A 19,726-nucleotide genomic window follows, 5' to 3' on the forward strand; every position below is an offset into this window, starting at 1 on the left:
GCAGCTTTACCCTGGAGAGCACCACAGTTTGTCCACACCTAAATCAACATGGCCATCCCGAGGCAAAGCAAAAACCAAACACACCAACAAGCCCTCGGGGACTTTTAAAGTTTGTTTGCATAGATATTTGAGATTTTCATGTTGTCTCCCAAAAACACAGTTGTCCTCCTGATGGTGCTAATAAACAAACATGTAATATTTTACAAAATGTAGATGTTGGATTTTTTTCTGCTCAACTTAAACTACCTTAAGGCAGTAGGCCTATATGAACAGATGTAGAAGTCTAACCAAGCTCTAGTCTAGAGGCAAACAAGAACGTTTAGCTGAAATATTTATACATTATAGTATATATATATATATATATATATAATATTTTCCGTTGTTTACGTCAATGCCGGGTTGTGAATTTGTCATACATCTTCTTGACATAACAACATGAGTCAGTCTTGGAGTCCTAACCTTTGCCCTCTACTGCCACTGTTGATGCGAGTCACATACATAAGAAAAACATCCTGGATGACACTGTACCATTCTGCCTTATATGTCCCACTTAAAGACTGCATGGTTCTCATGGAGGTACATAATATAAAGTCTAAGACTTGGCAAGCACTGCATTGTCTACTTAGACCTATTGGTTTTAGGCTACTGCTCACACGCATTCCCCTCATGCAGTCTGCAGCGTTTGATATGCCTTCTTGCTCTTCTGTCGACACCTTCTGAGGAATTCTGATGAAGAGCAGAGCCTCACTACCCAAAATATCTCCTCCAATCACCCTGTTCCTCAGTAAAGTCATGAGAGAATATTACACACACAAAGAATGGCAAATATATAAGCTGAGTCATGACGATTTGCAAACACATAAATCGGCATTCTCATGCTTTAAACTGCCCAAAGGAAATGTTTTATTGCTGAAAAGTTGCTCTTTTGTTACTCGAGGGACCTTTTAAAAGATCATTGTATCAATTAGTTTTTTCCCAACAACTCCACAGATAAAACAAAAGATTAGATTAAAAAAGCAAATTCACAAATATTTTTTCAGTTTTTTCATAACACAAGATATAATAAAAATTCTAAAAATTTCTAAAAAGTAGAAAACTTAAATGGATAGTTCACCCAAAAATTAAATTCCACAATCACTTACTGACTGAACACACAATATAATATTTTAAAGAATGTTGGTAATCAAAAAGTTGACGGTAGCCACTGACTTCCAAAAATACTATGGAAGTCAATGGGGGCCGTGAAAAACATTCTTCAAAATATCTTATTTTGAGAGTCAACAGAAGAAAGATACTCGTACAGGTTTGGAACAACATGAGGGCGAGTAAAGTAAACATGAGGGTGAGTAAAGGGTGTATTTATCGAGCCCGTTCTCATCCCAAAGCGCCATATAGGACGCTTTTGCAAAAGCGTAAATATCCAACGCACATGGCACCCTTTAACGTAAAATGAGACGCAGATATATTTGGGCAGAAGGCGCCCCCTAGTGGTCTAACCCTTACCCTACACCATACCTAAACTTAACCATAAACAAAGCGTCTCATTAGACGTTAAAGGGTGCCATGTGCGTTGGATATTTACACTTTTGCAAAAGCGTTGTATATGGTGCTTTGGGATGAGAATGCGTTGATTTATCTCATTGGTGTATTGCAAAAAAAAAACTAAATATTAAAAAGATGGTCCTATCTGGGGAAGTTAATCAAGTTTCAGTCCATCTGGAGGAGACTACATGTTATTATTACTAACATTAGGGCATCGTTGTTATTGTCCTATTCTAATTATGTTAAAGTCACCATGGAATCAAAATGGACAATTCTTGTTTTTTATGAATATTGCAGCATTTGTAAAAAAAAAAAATGTTTATCCCTGCACATCATTAATAAACCACCACCGGAACCAGACACCACGCTCTCGCTCTGCCGGCCACAGCTCTCTGGATGCCACTATGTTGCGGCCAGAGCCCAGATCCAGGCACGAATCTGCTCGGACATGTCAAATCGCCAGGATGGCGTCAGGTCCCGAAACCTTTACAGGCCTCCTGGTCTGGGCTCAGCACAATCTGTGCTCATTGAGAGCAGGACATGTGCTTGGTCACCTTAATGTGGGACCAGACAGACTGTCCAGAAACAATGTTCCAGCAAGATAATGGTCTTTGCACCCGCAGACGGTCCTACTGCTGTGGGAGACATTCGGCAGAGTGAAAATGCTCACTGTCCGAGTTTCTCTAAGAGGCGGGTGTTTTGGCCCATGTCTGGCCCCGCTGCCCACTCTATGCTTTCCCCCCCGTCTCGCTCCTGGCTCAGGTATTGGAATTAGGGAAAACAGATGATCAGTGCTCCTTGTGGCTCCACTCTGGAAAAAAACAGGCTTAGTTCCCAGTTCTGATGCAGCTGACAAGCACTGCCCCATGGCCAATACCAATGAGGAAAGACTTACTCTCATGGGCCATGCATGCATGCATGCATTTATGCATGGGCCATCAACAGGTACCTGTTTAGCAGCATTTACTAAACCCGCGACTAGCCAGTCACTGCATGGGGAAGAACGATCTGGTCATCTGCTTCCTTAAGGGAGTTAAGAGGCTGAATCCTCCACCTTCAGTCCCCATGTGGGACCTTTCTTGGTTTTGGAAGCCATGAAAGGTGCCCCGGTCGAGCCAATCCACCTGTCAGACATGAAACATTTGTCATTCAAAACAGTGTTTCTTATGGCTCTCACTTCAGTGAAGCGGATAGATGATTTACAAGCGCTCGCAGTAGCGCGACGTATGTGGAATTTGGGCCAAATCATTCGAAGATCATACTCAAACCAAGACACGGGCACGTGCCTAAATCCATCAACACACCATTCAGGGCTTTGGTTATTTCCCTTTCTGCCCTGCCGGTTTACAATGAGGAAAACGAAGCAAGCCTCCTTTGCCCAATTCCAGCACGCGCAGCGTTTTACATTGTGTTCCCCTAGCGTAAGATATTACGCAGTACAAGAGAACCTCTCAAAGGAGAACGTACTCGGTTACTAACGTAACCTCGGTTCTCTCTAAGGGAACGAGTACTGCGCATCTTTGCCCTGCCTGCAACACGCTCTGGTTCGCTTCGGCGATGAAAAACCAGATTATATCAGCCTATCGAGCTGTATTTATAGCACCAGGCCACGCCCATCTCAGTGGGACGTGACGTAGTCGACGTGAAGCGCCCCCATTGGATCTGACGTCACCAAGGGCGTCTCTCGATAGGCTACTGCAGTTGCCGCAGGACAGCCAATAGGCACGCGAGCCGTCTTGCCTGTGTCTGCATGCTGCCGCAGCGCGTTTTACATTAATTCAATATTAAGGATCATTTTTGGCTTCAATATCTCATGGAAAATAGGTTTTTCCTCTCGTTCCCTCTTTTAGAGAGAACCGAGGTTATGTTAGTAACCTATGTTAGTAGTTTTATACCAACTTTAACATCCTAAATTTTCACTTGAAAATCATCTATGTTAAATGTACACTAGTTATTTCGACTAAGGAGGCTAAACATTCAAATGAATCAGAGAGCTGCGCTGACTGAACATACAGACTTCAAAGACCATCCCGAAAAGCAGATGAGATGGACTGAGCTGGAGTTTCACCAGTTAAGATTTGTCTTAATTATTCTTTGTAACATTATCTTTCCATGTTTATTTTTACTACTTTCCAGTCATTCTGAATTTATTCCTATCATCATCCCATTTTTATTTTCATCCTTAAAGAATAAAATATAAGGGGTGGGATGAAGGTCAAAGTTTTTGTAATAAAATTTTATGGCTAGAGGTTTCTTGTTCAAACGACCTCTTAGATATATGTAAAAACTCAAAGTAGGGAATCACCAAGAAGGTTTATTTTAGAACAAGTATGTTTTTATTTTCTCAGTCTCATGTGGCCCAATCATTGTCAATTACCATAAACATGAGGAAATTTTAAAAAAACCTCAAATCCCAGAAGTCGGCCATGCAGAATTGTTTGAGGGACTGAGAGCACAACAAGCTGACCAGTGTTTGACTCGACAAGACAAACAGAATGTTTATTTTTTTCGCTCTATTCCAGTTCAGCTGTAAAACAGAAGCTGCCACTTGAAATCATACTGTAATTTACTATGTGACCATGATAGAAGAGTAGTTTTGTTTCCGTTGTCAAGTCAGGTTTATAATATCCACTGTTGAACAGCTGGCCTTTACTTTAGGGAAGCCATAACGTACAGTACTACAAACAATATGATGCTCATCTGACGTCATGAAGCCACCACCTGCCAGTCCTCTTTATCACGTACACTCATCCATCAGGAAAGTGCAGGAGCCCTGCATGCCCTGATGTTACTGTAACCAAATCAAGCTCACTAATGGATGTATAAACCGCATGGAGAAGAGGGCCTGAGGCTTCAAACAGACTTTCAATTACTTCTGCACTGGTTACTTGTGTCTTTTGTTCGTTATCACAGCTGTCAGGTTTGTCACCACACAGAAGCACATTTGACTGGAGACTACATCAATGCACACTGTTACAATGTTATATTATGTGGGTTGATTTTCCAAAGGCTAACCTGAATCGTCAATGACAAATGGATGTAATTGTTTGAAATTGAATTCAAAATGCACCATGTTAAAACGAACAGATTTAATGACTGGTCTAACAATCAAGATTAAAAGTAATTAAAAAATATATCATGTCAAGAATATCAAAATGTTTTTTTTTTGGTTACTCTCTTTGATCTTACTAAAAAAAGTGCCTTTTCTTAAAAGTCAGACTTTAATTTTTTATTACATTGATACACAGTCACGTGGGTCAATGTGTTATTTTAACGATTTTATGTTTTTCTTGTCACATGGCAAAATAATGACTTCCTTAATTTTGGTTATGCCACACTGACTGTTTTTAAGTACAATCACCTTACCTTGGCTGTATAAGTCATTTCAGTTGCATCTGTATAACTTAAAGTTGAGTTAATGTTAAAAACATATGTTGTCATGGCATCATTTTTTACAGTGTATACTGTATAACCTAGTGATTTCACCAAGTGCAACATTTTGATCCTGGAACAACATTCCAATCAACCGATATTTAAGGGACACGTTTACAGTTTGTTTCAAGTTTAGGGTTACAACCAGGCTTAGGTGCTTCTACATCAGTTTTATTCACTGATCATTTCCCTTTGTTTTAGGATAGGGTTAGGTCTAAATTTTCAGACTGGAATGTTCCAGAATCAACAAAATATGTCGACCCAGGAACATATTTCACTTGATAAAATCACAGAGGTTTTGTTAAAACTCTCATAGAAAGTGTCTATAAATAGAGTTGAGCTGAGCTGAGAAGTACTGATTACCTAATATTTTGATTTTGCAGATGAATAAATCCTGTATATCACTCTACACATGACCAATAATTATGATTGCTTCATTATAATATTAGGATAAAAAAAAAGGTAAAATGTCTGTATTGACATAACAGTCATGAGTTAAGTCAAGAGTTTCAGCCAGTTTTGAAATAATGTTTGATACTTCCTGTCAAAGCAAGAACTGTCTCACCTCTGCCACCATGTGGCTCCCTGTATGTAGACAGTTTTACAAGTCAAGTTTCTAACAAACTTTAAATTCTAACAAACTTTTGTTAACAGCAACCATATAATGAACACATTAACATCTGCACCGATGATGTAGAGTGTGATTTTAAGAGCTATAATACTCAGGAAACACTCAAGGGAAAAACATCAATCAATGAAGTATGCAAATGACATCTGAAGGCCCGTCATACTGCTGGAAACGAGAAATGCATGCAGGTAATTCTGACAGCTGCGCATTGAAATGACAGCTGCAGCTTGAACTGTTTGGTCCAGTGGGAGAACCTTTCAAATGAGAATAGCTGGGGATCACTCTTAAAAAGTCATTTTTATCATGTATAGTCCCGTGACCCTGGATAAAGCGGTTTGGAGAATGGACTTAAAATGTCCTTTTTGAAATTATATAAAATGATAAAATAGTAAATATAAAACACATTCATACAGCTTGTTAACTACATGTGTGCAGTTATACGGTATAGTTTGGAACCATTAGTATAGGCTAACTTACGTGGACCTTAAGACCTAATCACAATCTCAAGATTATGTTCCTGAATTCTACAAATAATCCAAACACAATTATTCTCCCGCATAAGAATTGAAATTTAAGTTCAGTTTAAATTAAATGTAGCCTGATGCTAATATATTAGTATTAGAGGCTTTTATCCACAGAGAGATTAGCTGTGATGGTTAGCCTGGTCTTCTCAACACAATTACTGGTGACATCAGAGACACCAGATCAATGCGCAGGGGTGATTTATTCTGTCTAGGTGAACAGAACACATTGTCTTTTCCAGAATCACCCTCAACTAATGTTATGAGGAGCACATTAGCATTCCAATTTACCTTTACAATGCTCTTAATTGTGTGCCTAATCAAAAATGTTCGTAAGGAAACAGAAATGTGACTTTTCATGTTTTATTACACTTGAAGAGAACATGACCACACTTTACAAGACAACAACAAAGTTGAGATGATTCTGCATTAAAACATGTTCGACATTTGTGTAGAGTTTTAGCTACTGACGGGTAACACATTTTCGATCATGACTAATATCACATGCTGTAACGTGCAACTTATAAGAATCTAACATGCAAACTGTTTTTAGTTTTCAAGTTGTCAAATGCTTTAATATATTATTTATTTTTTCATTAACATTTCATGTAACTGGAAAAAGGGACCATTTCACTTTAACACTTATTTCTGACAAAAACGGATACGCATACTAGAGCACACATTAAAATATTATTTGAAAAAGGCTGGATCTCTATAGCTCGTCACATAGCTGTATAGTAGTTCTGAGTGTATTCCACGACTGGCAGATGGACCTGCATTGATGAAAAAGAGAAATAGAAAAGATAGAAATGCAAATAGAAAAAGTATCTCTAACTTATAAACATAATATATCATTCAGGTATTGAATCACAAAGTACATTTTATATTCTCTGTCAGCACAATTTGGATAGAAAAACAGATTGAGTAAAACGACTTATAAACTTATAAGAAAAACATATCAAATGTAAGTTATAATTTACCTTTGTGTGTTTTCTGAGTGAGCTGGCGTGAGAGTATGATTTATAGCAATACATGCAAATGAATTGTTTGTCGGGTGAGTGGACACGTATGTGCTTTAATTTATCACTGCTGTTTGCGAAACATCTTTCGCAGGCCTCAAAAGGGCATCTGAAAGGTTTCACACCTGAAACAAAAGAAGATTTTAAAAATGAAATGATATCATGAGAATTAAAAATCCCTTCATGTAACAAAGAAAATATGGTAAAAGCGCCAGAATAACAAATAAAGTGTCACCTGTATGTGTCCTTTCATGAATTTTCAGGTTTTCCGCCCGTGCAAACTCTCTTCCACATCCGAAGGAGCACCGAAAGGGCTTTTCACCCGTGTGGACTCTCAGGTGATTGATCAATTGGTACTTGGCCTTGAATGGATTCCTTTGACGGGAACAATATTCCCATAAACATATGTAACCGGATTGCCCTGACACATGCTCCGCTGTCAGATGAGAGATGAGCTCCTTCATTGTGCAGTAGGTTTGCATACACTCCAGCCACTGGCAGGTGAACCTCGACATGTTCGTGTTCAAACTTGAGTTTGAGCCGTTGAACATAATACCTTCTCCCCGTATCTGACCATTCTGTGTGGTGTAAAGCTCTTCTGTTGGAGTCAAGTGTGTATAACCGTCCTCCACGACTGAAGAATACCCGTCCATACAGATTAAAGAATCATGCTGTCCCCAAGAAACTTCCAAAAAGCTCTTGTTACAATGCAAAAGATCCATGGTGGATGACATCATCATCTCTCCATCACAAATGCTATAGACATCAGCGGTATTATCCATAAACATCTGAAAACAAGAGCCGAACGCAGCTATCGTTTGTTGTAACAGGTTTCTGTAGGCCTCCAATTATAAGTTCACCGCAACGTTCATCCATGAATCTGTGCGGATCTCAACGGCTCTTTGATCTTTCTGAGAAAATGCTTAGATTATGTGATGAGGCTTTGAAAGAAGGTGATTTATACAGTACGTTTAACACGTGGATGATTTCAATTCCCAAGACTCTCTTCGTTTAGCATCTGTGTCCTTGTCATTCATCAAAAAATAATTAATTAATCTGAAGACACAAGAGTATGTCTCAAACTCTTGGTTGTTTCATAGGACATAATACGCACTCAATATAACCTAAGCAAAGTGATCATTATACAAAAACCGACATCACCTTTGGGCATCCATTTGTCTAGCAGCATCCCAAATGAGGTCACATGTCAATACCAATGATAGTAAGTCACAATAGGATTCAAACGTAGCTTTTTATTTAACTCAAACAGATGCAAGTGGCCATTTTATTCAGAATAAGACTCATAACATCGAGAGTCCTGCTTATATCAGTTGCTAATACAGTGGTTCTACCCATTCACTCTCAGGGTGAAAAACTGCATTATATGACGTATATCCATAGTGTTTTCTTGTCTTGTGTCATAGTGTGGAAATTGGAGAACTATTGTACAATTTACAAAACAAACGAACAAAACTGCCCAACAACAAAACGAGTATCAAAACCAAAACTTCTGCCTAAACTAAGATTTACGACTTGTACTTTAACAGTGATTACTCTACATATACAGTATACAGTAAAGCGTACCAGTGTTAAACTTCTCTGTATAAAAAAAAAACAAGTAAATCCCAGTGGTTTGCTATTTGTTTAGGACGGACTGTAAACAGGATATAAACTTAAGGTATAAATTACGCACCTTATAAACACCACATATCCAGTGACTATTTGGTATAACAAAGCTTCTGAATTGCATAGGGAATAATCAGCACATGAGGTTTTCAATCAGTCATCCTCTTATCTGTTTTATAAAAGTGAGACATTTCAGCGATTCAGCCCTGTTTTATAAGAATAGCAGTAGTTCTCTTGATCTAACGCAGAACACGTACACCAATAAAACACATGTAAATAAATACGCAATAAGTTAACATTTAATAATAATAACATAATTAACAATCTAGTGATTTACCTGACACGCATGATCAATAACTCGTGCATATTCAACCTGATAACTAATTAATATCTTTGCAGTATTTGTAGTTTTTCCGATCCCTAAATGATAACGGATTCGGTTTTAATATTACCGTCTTTTCAAAATGTAATCTTGTCCACACATTAGCTGCTATTATTTGATAAAGTTTCTCTTTATTAAAGTATAATTGTGTTTTAAGCCTGTAGACGCTAAATATCCACACTAGGATGACATACTAACATGCACACAAACACTCTCTTTTTAATTCATGGTAAAATGGGGAGTTTGAGTCCACTATGTGTGGGAACCGGAGTAAAAGCAGAACATGTAACTGAAAAAAAAAAACACTTAAATTCATTAATTCCTCCATATTACAAAAAACAAGAAGCAATTAAGCGCATCATAGTCATTTCTTCCTAATTACATCTAGAATTACACATATAACATTTTTTCTTATATAATATGTTTTACAAAATACACCTGCTCTTATTTAAAAGTATTAGGGAGTTAAATGAGTGTTTTCATTTGGTTTTCACTCTTTCATTTAAAAAAATAAATAAGAGAGCGAAACAGTACTTTATGAAACATTCAAGCTTAGGATTCATTCAAACTACCTATGTTGGGATGAGTCTTTATGCTGATATTTCCACACAAAAAGCCCAACCTGTTATTATAATAATAAAACATCTTTTGGCAATGTATTCGGGATATTTGTGTAAATTTGATGAAACCCAAAACATACATAAAAATGCTCATGAACACTTTACGTTGGAATTCATTTTACACAAAATATGCCTCTAATTATTCCGATATTTCGCCAAAAAGTACTGTAAAGATTCAGTTAAAGTATTACGAGATAAGAGGAGCATTGGCTACCAATACCAACATAATCAGAAAAACACAAATGCGCTGATGTCAACCAAAAGAGAAGACGGGCTCTCAGCCGCATCCCATCAAATCTTCTTACCAAAGCCTTCCTTCGTAGAGCGGTCCATTGTTCAATCTGCAGGGGAATGGTTGAGAGGTTGAAAGGGACCCTTAGCAAGCACAGTCCTTGTTGGAGCGCTGTGGCTGCTCATTAAGCTGAGGGCCCTGCTTGTTTCCGACGATGGACGGATCCACCGACTCCGCGTTCTCTGACATCCTGTCACAGATTACGTCCACCAGACGCTCAAATGCCTGCTTCACGTTGATGTTGTCCTTGGCACTGGCCTCAAAATACTCAAAGCCTGTGACAATCAAAAGCCTCAAATTAAAATAAGAGCGATAGGAAAACATCCTGCATATGAAAAAGTCTTGTTAATGCAAAAGTGTAAAAAAAACAAACTCACCTAACTGTTCGGACAGCTGTCTTCCTCTCTCCGAAGCAACCACTCTCTCGTCTTCCATGTCACACTTATTTCCCACCAACAGCACTTGAGCATTGTCCCATGAATATGTCTTAATCTGGGTGGACCTAAGAACAATGAGAGGTCATTAGGAAAACACATTTGAACCGCCTAAATAATAAAAAACAGATAAATTCCCTTTCAAAAGGCTATTGACATTATGTCCTTGTGTACCAGTCATAACATGGTAAAACAATAAGTGATAAAAACTCTTAATATATATATAACTTATATTATATAAATCTGTTTTATTTTAATAACTTAAAATATAACTCTGAGTTCTTATCCTAACCAGCTGCAACCAGGAAAAGTGCCATGATATTCTATCATTATTTTATGGAAGCTTGTTTCCGCCACAGAATGAAAAATAAAAAAGGTAATTGCGACTTTTTATCTCACAATTCTGACTTTATTTCTCAGAATTGCGAGATGTAAAGTCAGAATTGCGAGATATAAAGTCAGAATTGCGAGATATAAAGTTAGAATTGCTAGATATAAAGTCGCAATTGCGTGTTATAAAGTCAGAAATGTGAGATTTAAACTATTCTGAAGGGGAAAAACGTTTGTCTTTTTTTCCCCTTAGAATTAGCCTGATAACTCGCAATTGCGAGTATATATCTCAAAATTCTGAGAAAATGTCAGAATTTCGACAAATAAAGTCGCAATTATGTGTTATAAAGTCAGAATTGCAAGATAAAAAGTCGCACTTCTGTCCTTTTTTCTCAGAATTGTGACTTTATATCACGCAATTCTGACTTCATATCTCGCAATTGGGAGATAAAAAGTCGCAATTATTATATATATATTTTTTTTTATTCAGTGGCGGAAATAAGCTTCCATATTATTTGGTTCCATGTTCGGTTATAACGTATTAAGTAACGCAAGTTATGTAATCAGATTACTTTTTACAAGTAATTAGTAAAGTAACGCATTACCTTTAAATTTACAAACAAAACAGTTACTTTTTCAAAGAAGTCAGGCAAGTTAGTTTGTTTTCCCATTTATTGACTGACAGCTCTTCTGTCCCCATGTTGAGAGCAATCATGAGTACAGGGCAAAAGAGTTGTGTGAACATGATGGTTATTGTAGTTTTAGACTAAATGTGTAAAGAGAAGTTTTTTCTTCCACTGAAAGACTGATTTGTAAACCCTTTAGGTGAGGTTAAATTTTAAACAAAGAAAAATAAAAAAGAAACATAATATACTGTACAAGGAAGAATTGTTCACAATAAGATTCACAACATTCATTTAGAAAATAGGCAGGGTGTATTTTCATTCCATGCCAACTTTAAACATCACAGATGTTATGGCTGTCATCGTGTCATGTGTAAGCCTGGCTAACGCCAGACCATGTCTCATTTAGAATGAGTTGTGGTCTGGAAACCACATGTTCATTTTCTCATATTTGAGGCATGGTTTACAAACGCCCAGAGCCTTATTGGGTGCTACGAATGTCTATCAAATGCGCCTGTGCTCCCTCCCTGTTCTGTGATTGGTTCCCTATCTCAGGGGAAAATTTGGTTCATGGTGTCCAGGCTGCCTAGCAGTGTGAATAAAATCACCCTGCGGCAATGCATGGGGAAACCCAGGCGGCTTAACCCAGAGACAATTTATATAGAGACATGCCACTTCCTAAATCCTCAAAACAACTATATTGAGAAAACCCGTAATGCCAAAGATGGCGGTTGTATGCACGTCCCGCCCCTCCTGCTGGAAAGCCAATCGTCTGCTTTTAGCAGTCAAGCCGGGAAACATTTAAGCCTATCGTCTGGTTCCACTGAAGCATGCTCACAGTTGATGTCTGCGACAACGGAGACGAGAACCCTTGCGCATGCGTAGTAAATGTATAACCTGTGGGGAAAAGGTCATTTTAAACCTTATTTTGGGGCAAAGTCATCAAACTTCTTCAGTGATTTTTATTATAATTTACTTTTTTTAAATTTTTTTTTTTATGATTGGGCATGGGACACAAGCTCAAGTTTGATCACCCTGTAGCTGGCCACCTTTGATGAGGGTGTCTAGTGTTGAAAGGCCGAAACACCCCCTGATTCAAAGGCACATTACTGATGATGTGTCCCGAAATTTAAATCTTTCCCATGGCTGAAGTACAGATCCCACGCCACTCTCAACATCAAGGCAAAACTCATGTGCATACCACCTATTGGCACAATGGACAGTTTTCCATCACGTCCCGTGTTTATGATTCTGTTTCTAAACATGTAGTTTTTATGTCCCAGTGAATCAGGGAAAGTGCAGTTCTGAATCTCTGCCCATTCATTTAGATACAGTAGGAGCCTGGTCTTGTTGGTCTGAAATAGCTGCCCGGAGTGGCAGGACTTGCCTAAAAGGACTTTGCTTAACTATAATCACATCACATAAGTTTGATGCAAATAGTGTATGCTCTCAGGACAGCCTGTATTTTGACAGAAACTATGTCTTTGCAAATGTGTCAATTTTATCGTACCAGTCCTGAACGGCATTAAAGGAATCCTCATTGGTGATGTCATACATAAGAATGAAGCCCATAGCTCCACGATAGTATGCAGTGGTGATGGTCCTGTACCTTTCCTGCCCAGCAGTGTCCTGAAACATACAATAGTTGGAATAAAAATGTCTTGTGGTTTCTATTAATAAAACAGCCCCTTAACCAAAATCAATGAAATGTAGCTCAAATCAAAGCTTAAAGGAGTAGTTCACTTAAAAAAAAAAAAAAAAAAACTTCTGCTGATAATTTACTCACCCCCATGTCATCCATGATATCCATGTCATTCTTTCTTCAGTCAAAAAGAAATTAAGGTTTTTGATGAAAACATTCCAGGATTTTTCTCCATATAATGGACTTCAATGGGAACCAAACAGTTTAAGGTCCAAAAGACAGTTTCAGTGCAAACTGTTCAAAGGGCTTTAAACGATTTCAGACGATGAATAAGGGTCTTATCACGCGAAAAGATCACTCATTAAAAAAAAAGAACAAAGTTTAAGTTTTATAAGCTCAAATGGTCGCCTTGCTCTGTTCTGTGATGCGCGTTCTTGACTCTCCTGTTCGAACTCGTTTATCAAAATGAACTAATCTTTTTTCGAGTCATTTGGTTCATTCAACGAACAAAATGAACAAGTTGACTCAAGTCAACTTGTTGAAAAGATTCGTTCATTTTGATGAACGAGTTCGAATAGGAGAGTCATGAACGCGCACCACAGAACAGAACCTTATTGGTTCCTATTGAAGTCTATTATATGGAGAAAAATCCTGGAATGTTTTCATCAAAAACCTTAATTTCTTTTCAACTGAAGAAAGAATGACATGGATATCTTGGATGACATGGTGGTGAGTAAATTATCAGCAAAAAATTTTTCAAAAGTGAACTACTCCTTTAAGACTCATGTAGAAAGAAAAACTGAAAATTACAGGATGATTTTAGAGATAAACTCCTCACCCATATTTGGAGCTTTATCCTCTTATCATTCCGATAGATGGTCTTCACTTTGAAGTCTATACCGACAGTGCTGACAAAAGCGGGTGTGAAGGAGTCATCAGCATAGCGGAACAGGAAACTGGTTTTTCCAACACTGCTGTTACCAATGATCAGGATCTTAAACATGTAATCAAAGTTCTGATCCGTAGACTCTTTTTGTCCATATCGAGCATCATTAGCTGAGGCCATCTGCAACAACAAAACAGATTCACTGCCAAAGAAGGTCATTTTTAAATTCTTAAAAAATAAAATTTTATTTTCAAACCATACATAATAATATTATTCTATTAAAATTAACATGAAACAGCCTTTGAGTCAAATTTCAGACAAATTTGAGTATCAGTCCTAAATCCTTCTTAAGGGGGTACCTAGGGGCTTTCTCGTGCTTCTTGGTTTTGATTCCATGTTTGTTACATTAAAACCAACATTCAAACCACCACTCACTTAAATAGACATGGTAGCAATCAGTGTAATTGGAAAGAATGGAACATTTTTTTATCATTCTAGGCCTATGAATAATTTAACATAATTTATTAAAAAAAAGAACTTATAAACATACAAAATATGTGTTTGTATGTGCGTGTGTGTGTGAGAACAGTCAAATAGGAAAAATTACACATGTAGTGAAGGCTTAGAATAGACCCTATCCTTAAAATCACTCTTTCCCTTCTCAGACAACCAACCAATCACAGTCTTCAAAAGATTGTGGCAATGGGGTCTTCCTATGTAAACGTTTTAAAGCTAAATTAAGAGTTTTCTGAGAGGATTCTTTGAATCTTTATGAATACGGACCCACTTTAATTGTCTCTGGGAGACACGACCAGAGAAAAACCTGAATTTTTCACAGATATGTGCGAAGTCCTTTATGATAATTTATCATCTGCTAAATGAATAAATATAAATGTAAAATAAATGGGAGTTGGCTACTCATGTGCATTATTAATTATTAAACAAACAGATGTGTAAACATAATAAAAATGGAGTATTTTAGACAGTTGTTATGGTTAAAGTAAAATAAAAACAGTTGGTTTTGCAATACTAATTCAGAGGTAATCAATCAATAAAAATTTCAAAAATGATCAAGCAACCAACAGCATTATTTTTAGACAATTGAGACAGGCTGCCCCATTTTTTTTTTATTATTATTATTTTTTTTGAAAAATAAAAATGGTAATTCAGTATTGCAGATTAACAAAACCACACAATATATGAGAGCAGGTTATTTTAGTGAACACAGAAAAACAATGATCTGCACAACTGAAATAGAAACAAATAACAGCAGGATAATGTCTTTCCCAATAAACTAAACTGAAGTCCTTCTCGTGTATTCTCCAAACATTCACCATGGAAGCAATTAGGACAACTGACATACAAGTTTGATTACATCCATTAATACAAGGTTGATTCATCATAAACGGTTCTTGGCAATTATTTTTTTGCTGTTTGCTGAATTACAATACAACTTCAAAGCGAATAGAGGGTGACTGGCACTGTATCCTTCGGGATTGAGCTAGGCGGTCAGTAGCCAGGGATTTTAAAGGTTTTGTGCCGGCTAAACCCTGTGCTTAGCCTGTCAGGAACTGAGCACACGACGTTGTTAGGGAAAGATTATGGAAATATATTTCCATTTTCTAGTGGAAGACCAAGGGGTTTCCTTCCCATATAGGGGAAAAACAACCTCTCTTAATGTTAATTTCTGGTTTATTCCGTCAGTAAGATAATTAACCAGGCCACCTGAGCAGACACAAGCCTTAATTCAAACACATGGTTCAGTCTTAGCGTACAAGATAGATAGGAGAGCAGGACACCGTTGCGTTTGAGAAGTGCTGCTACGTTCACAATAAACGGCAGCCTGTGTGAGCGAGTCTGCTGGCTGCTATATGGCTGATAATGGTTAAGTCCGTAGAGCTCTTGTTAGCATCTATCCGCTTAACACACGGACTGATTTCCATATTCATTCGGGTCAGTGAGTGACTAACACCGCATCGATCGATCAAACAAACATACAGATAGCATCCATCATAACTGCTAGCGAGCGACTGTGTGTCAAAAGCCAGTTGACATGTTTTAGCATGCAGCGATGGATTATTATACAGCAGAGGCTGTTTATGAGCCACCCCAGTTAGCGATGTCAAATGTAGGTTACGCTGTTTTTAAATTAAAACCACTAATTTCCTAAAGTGTCTATACAACTTCTTGGATCATTTCGAAATAAAAGCAATATTAAGCGTCATGGTGTTTCTAGAGAAAGCCCAGCTTACCGTAAGAGGAGGTTTATTTGGTGTGGTTTGGATGCAGTTCCCAGGCTGTGCACCTGCGCTCGTGCTTTCGTCACTCGACGGCGGTCAGCTGGGGGGCGGGGCTACACAATGATTGACATGTCACTTTAGCGATTGTCATGTCTTCTGGATGCATGAAGATTTGTAGACCCAGTTTCACAGACAGGGTTTAGATTAAGTCAGGATTATGTTTCAGTTCAATTAGGACATTAAAGTAGCTTTTATAAACGTGCCTTAGTAAAAAACAAACATTACTGTGCAGCTTGAGATGCAAGCACTGACATAAGATATGTCAGAGCAAGTTGCTTTCAGTTCAAACATGCATTTTAGTCTGGGACTAGCTGGAGTCTGTGAAACCAGGGGTTATTTTTATAGACTTTTTAGACGTTTTTTTTTTTTATATCAGGGAAGCCCATTTCATAATAATTTTGTAGCCTACAGTTTATAATTTTAATGAAAAGTCTTGATATTATAAAGTTGAAATAATGAAATTATGACAAAAGTTATGAAAGAAATACGAACAGTTTAGACCTTTTATGTCATTATCCGGATTTATTTTTGTCAAAATGTCTTAATTATTTGACTTTTCGATGTCATATTTATGGTTATGATTCTATAATTTCAACTTCTTATTTTACAATTGAGTTTTTTCATAATTGTGACTTTTTATGCCTATTCTTTAAGAAGGGGTTTTCTCATGTGGGAAAAATGGGCTGTCTTCCATATAACACAAAGAGTCCAGCTTACTAATATTTCTTTGTTTATTGGCATTGGGAACAGGAAAACAAATCACAGCCACATTAGTAACAGCGTTGTAGTGGTAAACAGTACTGTTGGGATTGTCAGATCTGCGACAGAATGAGACCAAACACAGGTGTGCGTCGTACAGTCAGGCGAAACTTTGCGTGGCCACTCAGCATTTCTTTCACCACACGAAACATTGCCGTTAAAAGCACAGACTGACATTAAAATGAACAAATAGCCAATAATTAAAAGCCCCGTTTACATACAAAGATTCACTGTCTCCAATATTAAAATTCATACCATGGTATAAAAAGGACACACAAAAAAATCTGACTTACAATGAGCACATTGCGTCAGAAAGACTTATGAAACCTGTTATTTATCATGAATAATCTTAAATAAAAGTTTGACAAAACAACAGTTTTGAATATAGAAGAAAGACAACTCAATTATCCAATCAGTACGTTACTGACAGTAGTAGATGTCATGATGGAAATTAGCCAGTGGCACAATGGAAATTACAGTACAGCATGGATCATGCTTGCTTGGCACTTGTACTGTCATTGGCTATGTCCCTGTGAAGAGCAGAGCACTGATCAATCGCCAAAAACAACAGAACATAAACGGTCTGGCACGGAAAACGAACTTTGGCTTTAGAGTTAGACAACTGAATTTCTCTTGCAGCGTTCAGCTCTTGTTTCAGAACAAATTGCTCACTTCTGTTTAGACATAGATTTGTACAGATGTTAATATACCTCATATTTTTCAGTGTGACCAGCACAGAAACAGAGAGAGAAAGTACAGATGTGGTTTAAGGACACAGATCACTTCCTACACAGCTAATCTGGGTTTCCGTTCTAGCTCAGCCTTCCAGAGACCACCTTGCAGGGTACGTACACATGCTGGTTACCCTGCTGACCACAGCCAGTCATAGTCTTCTGAACGCTAATAATGACTCCAGCCCTTAATGATGGAGCAACGTTTGGTAATGACAAAGATGTCTACCTAAGCAAGCCAATTTAAAACAGTGAGATACAACGTATTAATGCTTACGTTCATGCTTTGGATGAAGCAGAACAGAAAAAGAAACGAAAAATAAAGAAGCATATGTAAACCATGTGAATGTCATAAATTAAAGCAGCAATACTACAAATAAATGTGAGGAGGGTTTTAAGTTAAAATTATAATAGTCAAATGAGTTTCATCTGTGCAAAGGAACAACAATACAAAGCCATGGTGTTCAGCTGGAGTGGTAAATCCTATAAATGTGGCTCCAGTTCCACTATTAAGCACTAGGTGGCGTCACATACAAATACAAAAGATAACAATCATGGCTCGACTTCAGTCTACAGATGTTTTTAGCGGTCCAAGGAAGACGCCGTGGGTACCCTCAAGCTGTTTGCTACATGAAAGCAATCGTTTCGTTGAATCCTGAGATGTTCTGTTGTGTTAAGGTTAGGTTGTTTTTGTTCAGCTAATAATAGATCAGCTTTAAGTCAACAGTGTATCTTTTAAAAAACATTTTAGTGCACATACGTCTCACATAAAAAGTGTCCTGTTTATCAATCAATATGTTCGGACGGCTCTTAAAGGTCCACTTGTTTGTTAACTTTAAACCTGGGATGTCACAGGAAGACATTTGAGTACATTTTCTCTGTCCATACAACACAGGCAGTTTCCAGCATCCCGAAGCCATCAAACTGTTGAGAACGTTTTAAGAAAGCTTCATGGTTTGACAGTCTGTAGAGTAGGAGCTCTCTCCAGTGCAAGGTGACTACTGTATAAAAAAAAAAAACGTCCCATGGAAGCTTTCCCACCTATCCTTTGCTCTCCTGCACTGCGTCGCCTCTGCCCGAGGAAGCTAAGAGAACGGGATGGAGAGGGATAGGGAGGCGGTGAAGAGGAGGTACGAAAGAAACCGAAAACTAAACGAAAAAGTGCACTAGTGTTATGTTCCCAGGCGCAGGCACGATACGCTTTTCCCTTCTTGGTCAAGTTCTCTATCTTCATCTTCACTGTCTGGCGGCTCACCAATCTTAAAAGACATTGTCCTGCAGCCAGGGGAGCGGGCGGTCAGGTTGGTGTGATGTGTGCGGGGAGCCGAAGACGGATGTTTGCTTTCTGGATCTGTCCAGGAGGAATCCTGTGCAATGGTGGGGAATTCTTCGTCCACCGGACTTTCAACGTCAGACTCCCCTTCCTCTTCTAAGGTCAGTTCGAATTGGAATTTCTCCCCCGCTGCGGCGATGCCTCCACCCATCGCTCCCATCCCAACCACACCGCCCTTTTCCTCAGGGGTGGAAGTGGGACTGTGAGGGATCATGCTCTGGTACCACTCACGATTGTCCTCCAGCGTGTCGAGAATCTCCTGGGCATCAGGGTGAACCAGATCCGCCCAGGTCTCCCACAGTGGGTGCACGATGTAGTCAATAAAGCCCACCTGATGGATGAAGCATACACAAAAAGTGGATTTTCACTAGTGTTGGTGGAACTCGTGTTACTTTCAGGTATACTAGTTATTATGAAAAATAGATATATCCACCCCTCTCTCTCTCTCTCTCTATAAATAAAGAGTTCAGATGCAAAAGCCTCTAAATGCCATTTGAAATTTTCTTCTTTAATGATGATTTTTTATCAAACTTGTATATTTAAGTTAAGTCATTTCACTTAAATAACAATTAATAGGTAATCATCATTGCTATTTAAGTGAAATCAACTTAAATATACAAGCTTGA

General features: G+C 38.1%; 3 protein-coding genes across 8 annotated transcripts in view; all 3 read right to left on the bottom strand.

The window, feature by feature from the left end:
• Positions 1 to 6,500: 6,500 nt before the first annotated feature.
• Positions 6,501 to 8,299, bottom strand: LOC120483054 (transcription activator GLI3). Its single transcript, XM_039677912.2, is given in 6 exon segments — positions 6,501 to 6,858; positions 6,861 to 6,896; positions 7,104 to 7,267; positions 7,378 to 7,956; positions 7,959 to 7,996; positions 7,998 to 8,299. Coding segments are annotated over 6 exon segments (879 nt in total). The 5' UTR covers positions 8,015 to 8,299; the 3' UTR covers positions 6,501 to 6,813.
• A 76-nt stretch (positions 8,300 to 8,375) lies between these two features.
• Positions 8,376 to 16,353, bottom strand: rab3aa (RAB3A, member RAS oncogene family, a). Its single transcript, XM_039677913.2, has 5 exons — positions 16,230 to 16,353; positions 13,930 to 14,157; positions 12,960 to 13,078; positions 10,440 to 10,564; positions 8,376 to 10,337 (listed from the first exon to the last, which is right to left on the bottom strand). The coding sequence occupies exons 2-5, from the start codon at positions 14,155 to 14,157 to the stop codon at positions 10,147 to 10,149; spliced, it is 663 nt and encodes a 220-aa protein (XP_039533847.1). The 5' UTR covers positions 16,230 to 16,353; the 3' UTR covers positions 8,376 to 10,146.
• Positions 16,354 to 16,996: 643 nt separating this feature from the next.
• Positions 16,997 to 19,726, bottom strand: part of pde4ca (phosphodiesterase 4C, cAMP-specific a) — a 43,410-nt gene continuing 40,680 nt past the window's right edge. For all 6 annotated transcript variants that reach the window (XM_039677644.2, XM_039677645.2, XM_089131299.1 and 3 more), the window contains one exon: positions 16,997 to 19,431. In XM_039677644.2, coding sequence (XP_039533578.1) covers positions 18,940 to 19,431 — 492 coding nt within the window. In that variant the 3' untranslated portion in view covers positions 16,997 to 18,939. The remainder of the gene's footprint in view (positions 19,432 to 19,726) is intronic.

Source organism: Pimephales promelas, chromosome 5, assembly GCF_988280905.1.
Source record: "Pimephales promelas chromosome 5, fPimPro1.hap1.1, whole genome shotgun sequence".
NCBI classification, from domain to species: Eukaryota; Metazoa; Chordata; class Actinopteri; order Cypriniformes; family Leuciscidae; genus Pimephales; species Pimephales promelas.

Coding starts and splice junctions, on each gene's coding strand:
- rab3aa (XM_039677913.2), bottom strand. CDS start 14,157: ATGGCCTCAGCTAATGATGCTCGATATGGACAAAAAGAGTCTACGGAT. Junction 13,079..13,929: donor GGATAAAGCTCCAAATATGG/GTGAGGAGTTTA, acceptor TGTATGTTTCAG/GACACTGCTGGGCAGGAAAG. Junction 10,338..10,439: donor ACAGCTGTCCGAACAGTTAG/GTGAGTTTGTTT, acceptor TGATTGTCACAG/GCTTTGAGTATTTTGAGGCC.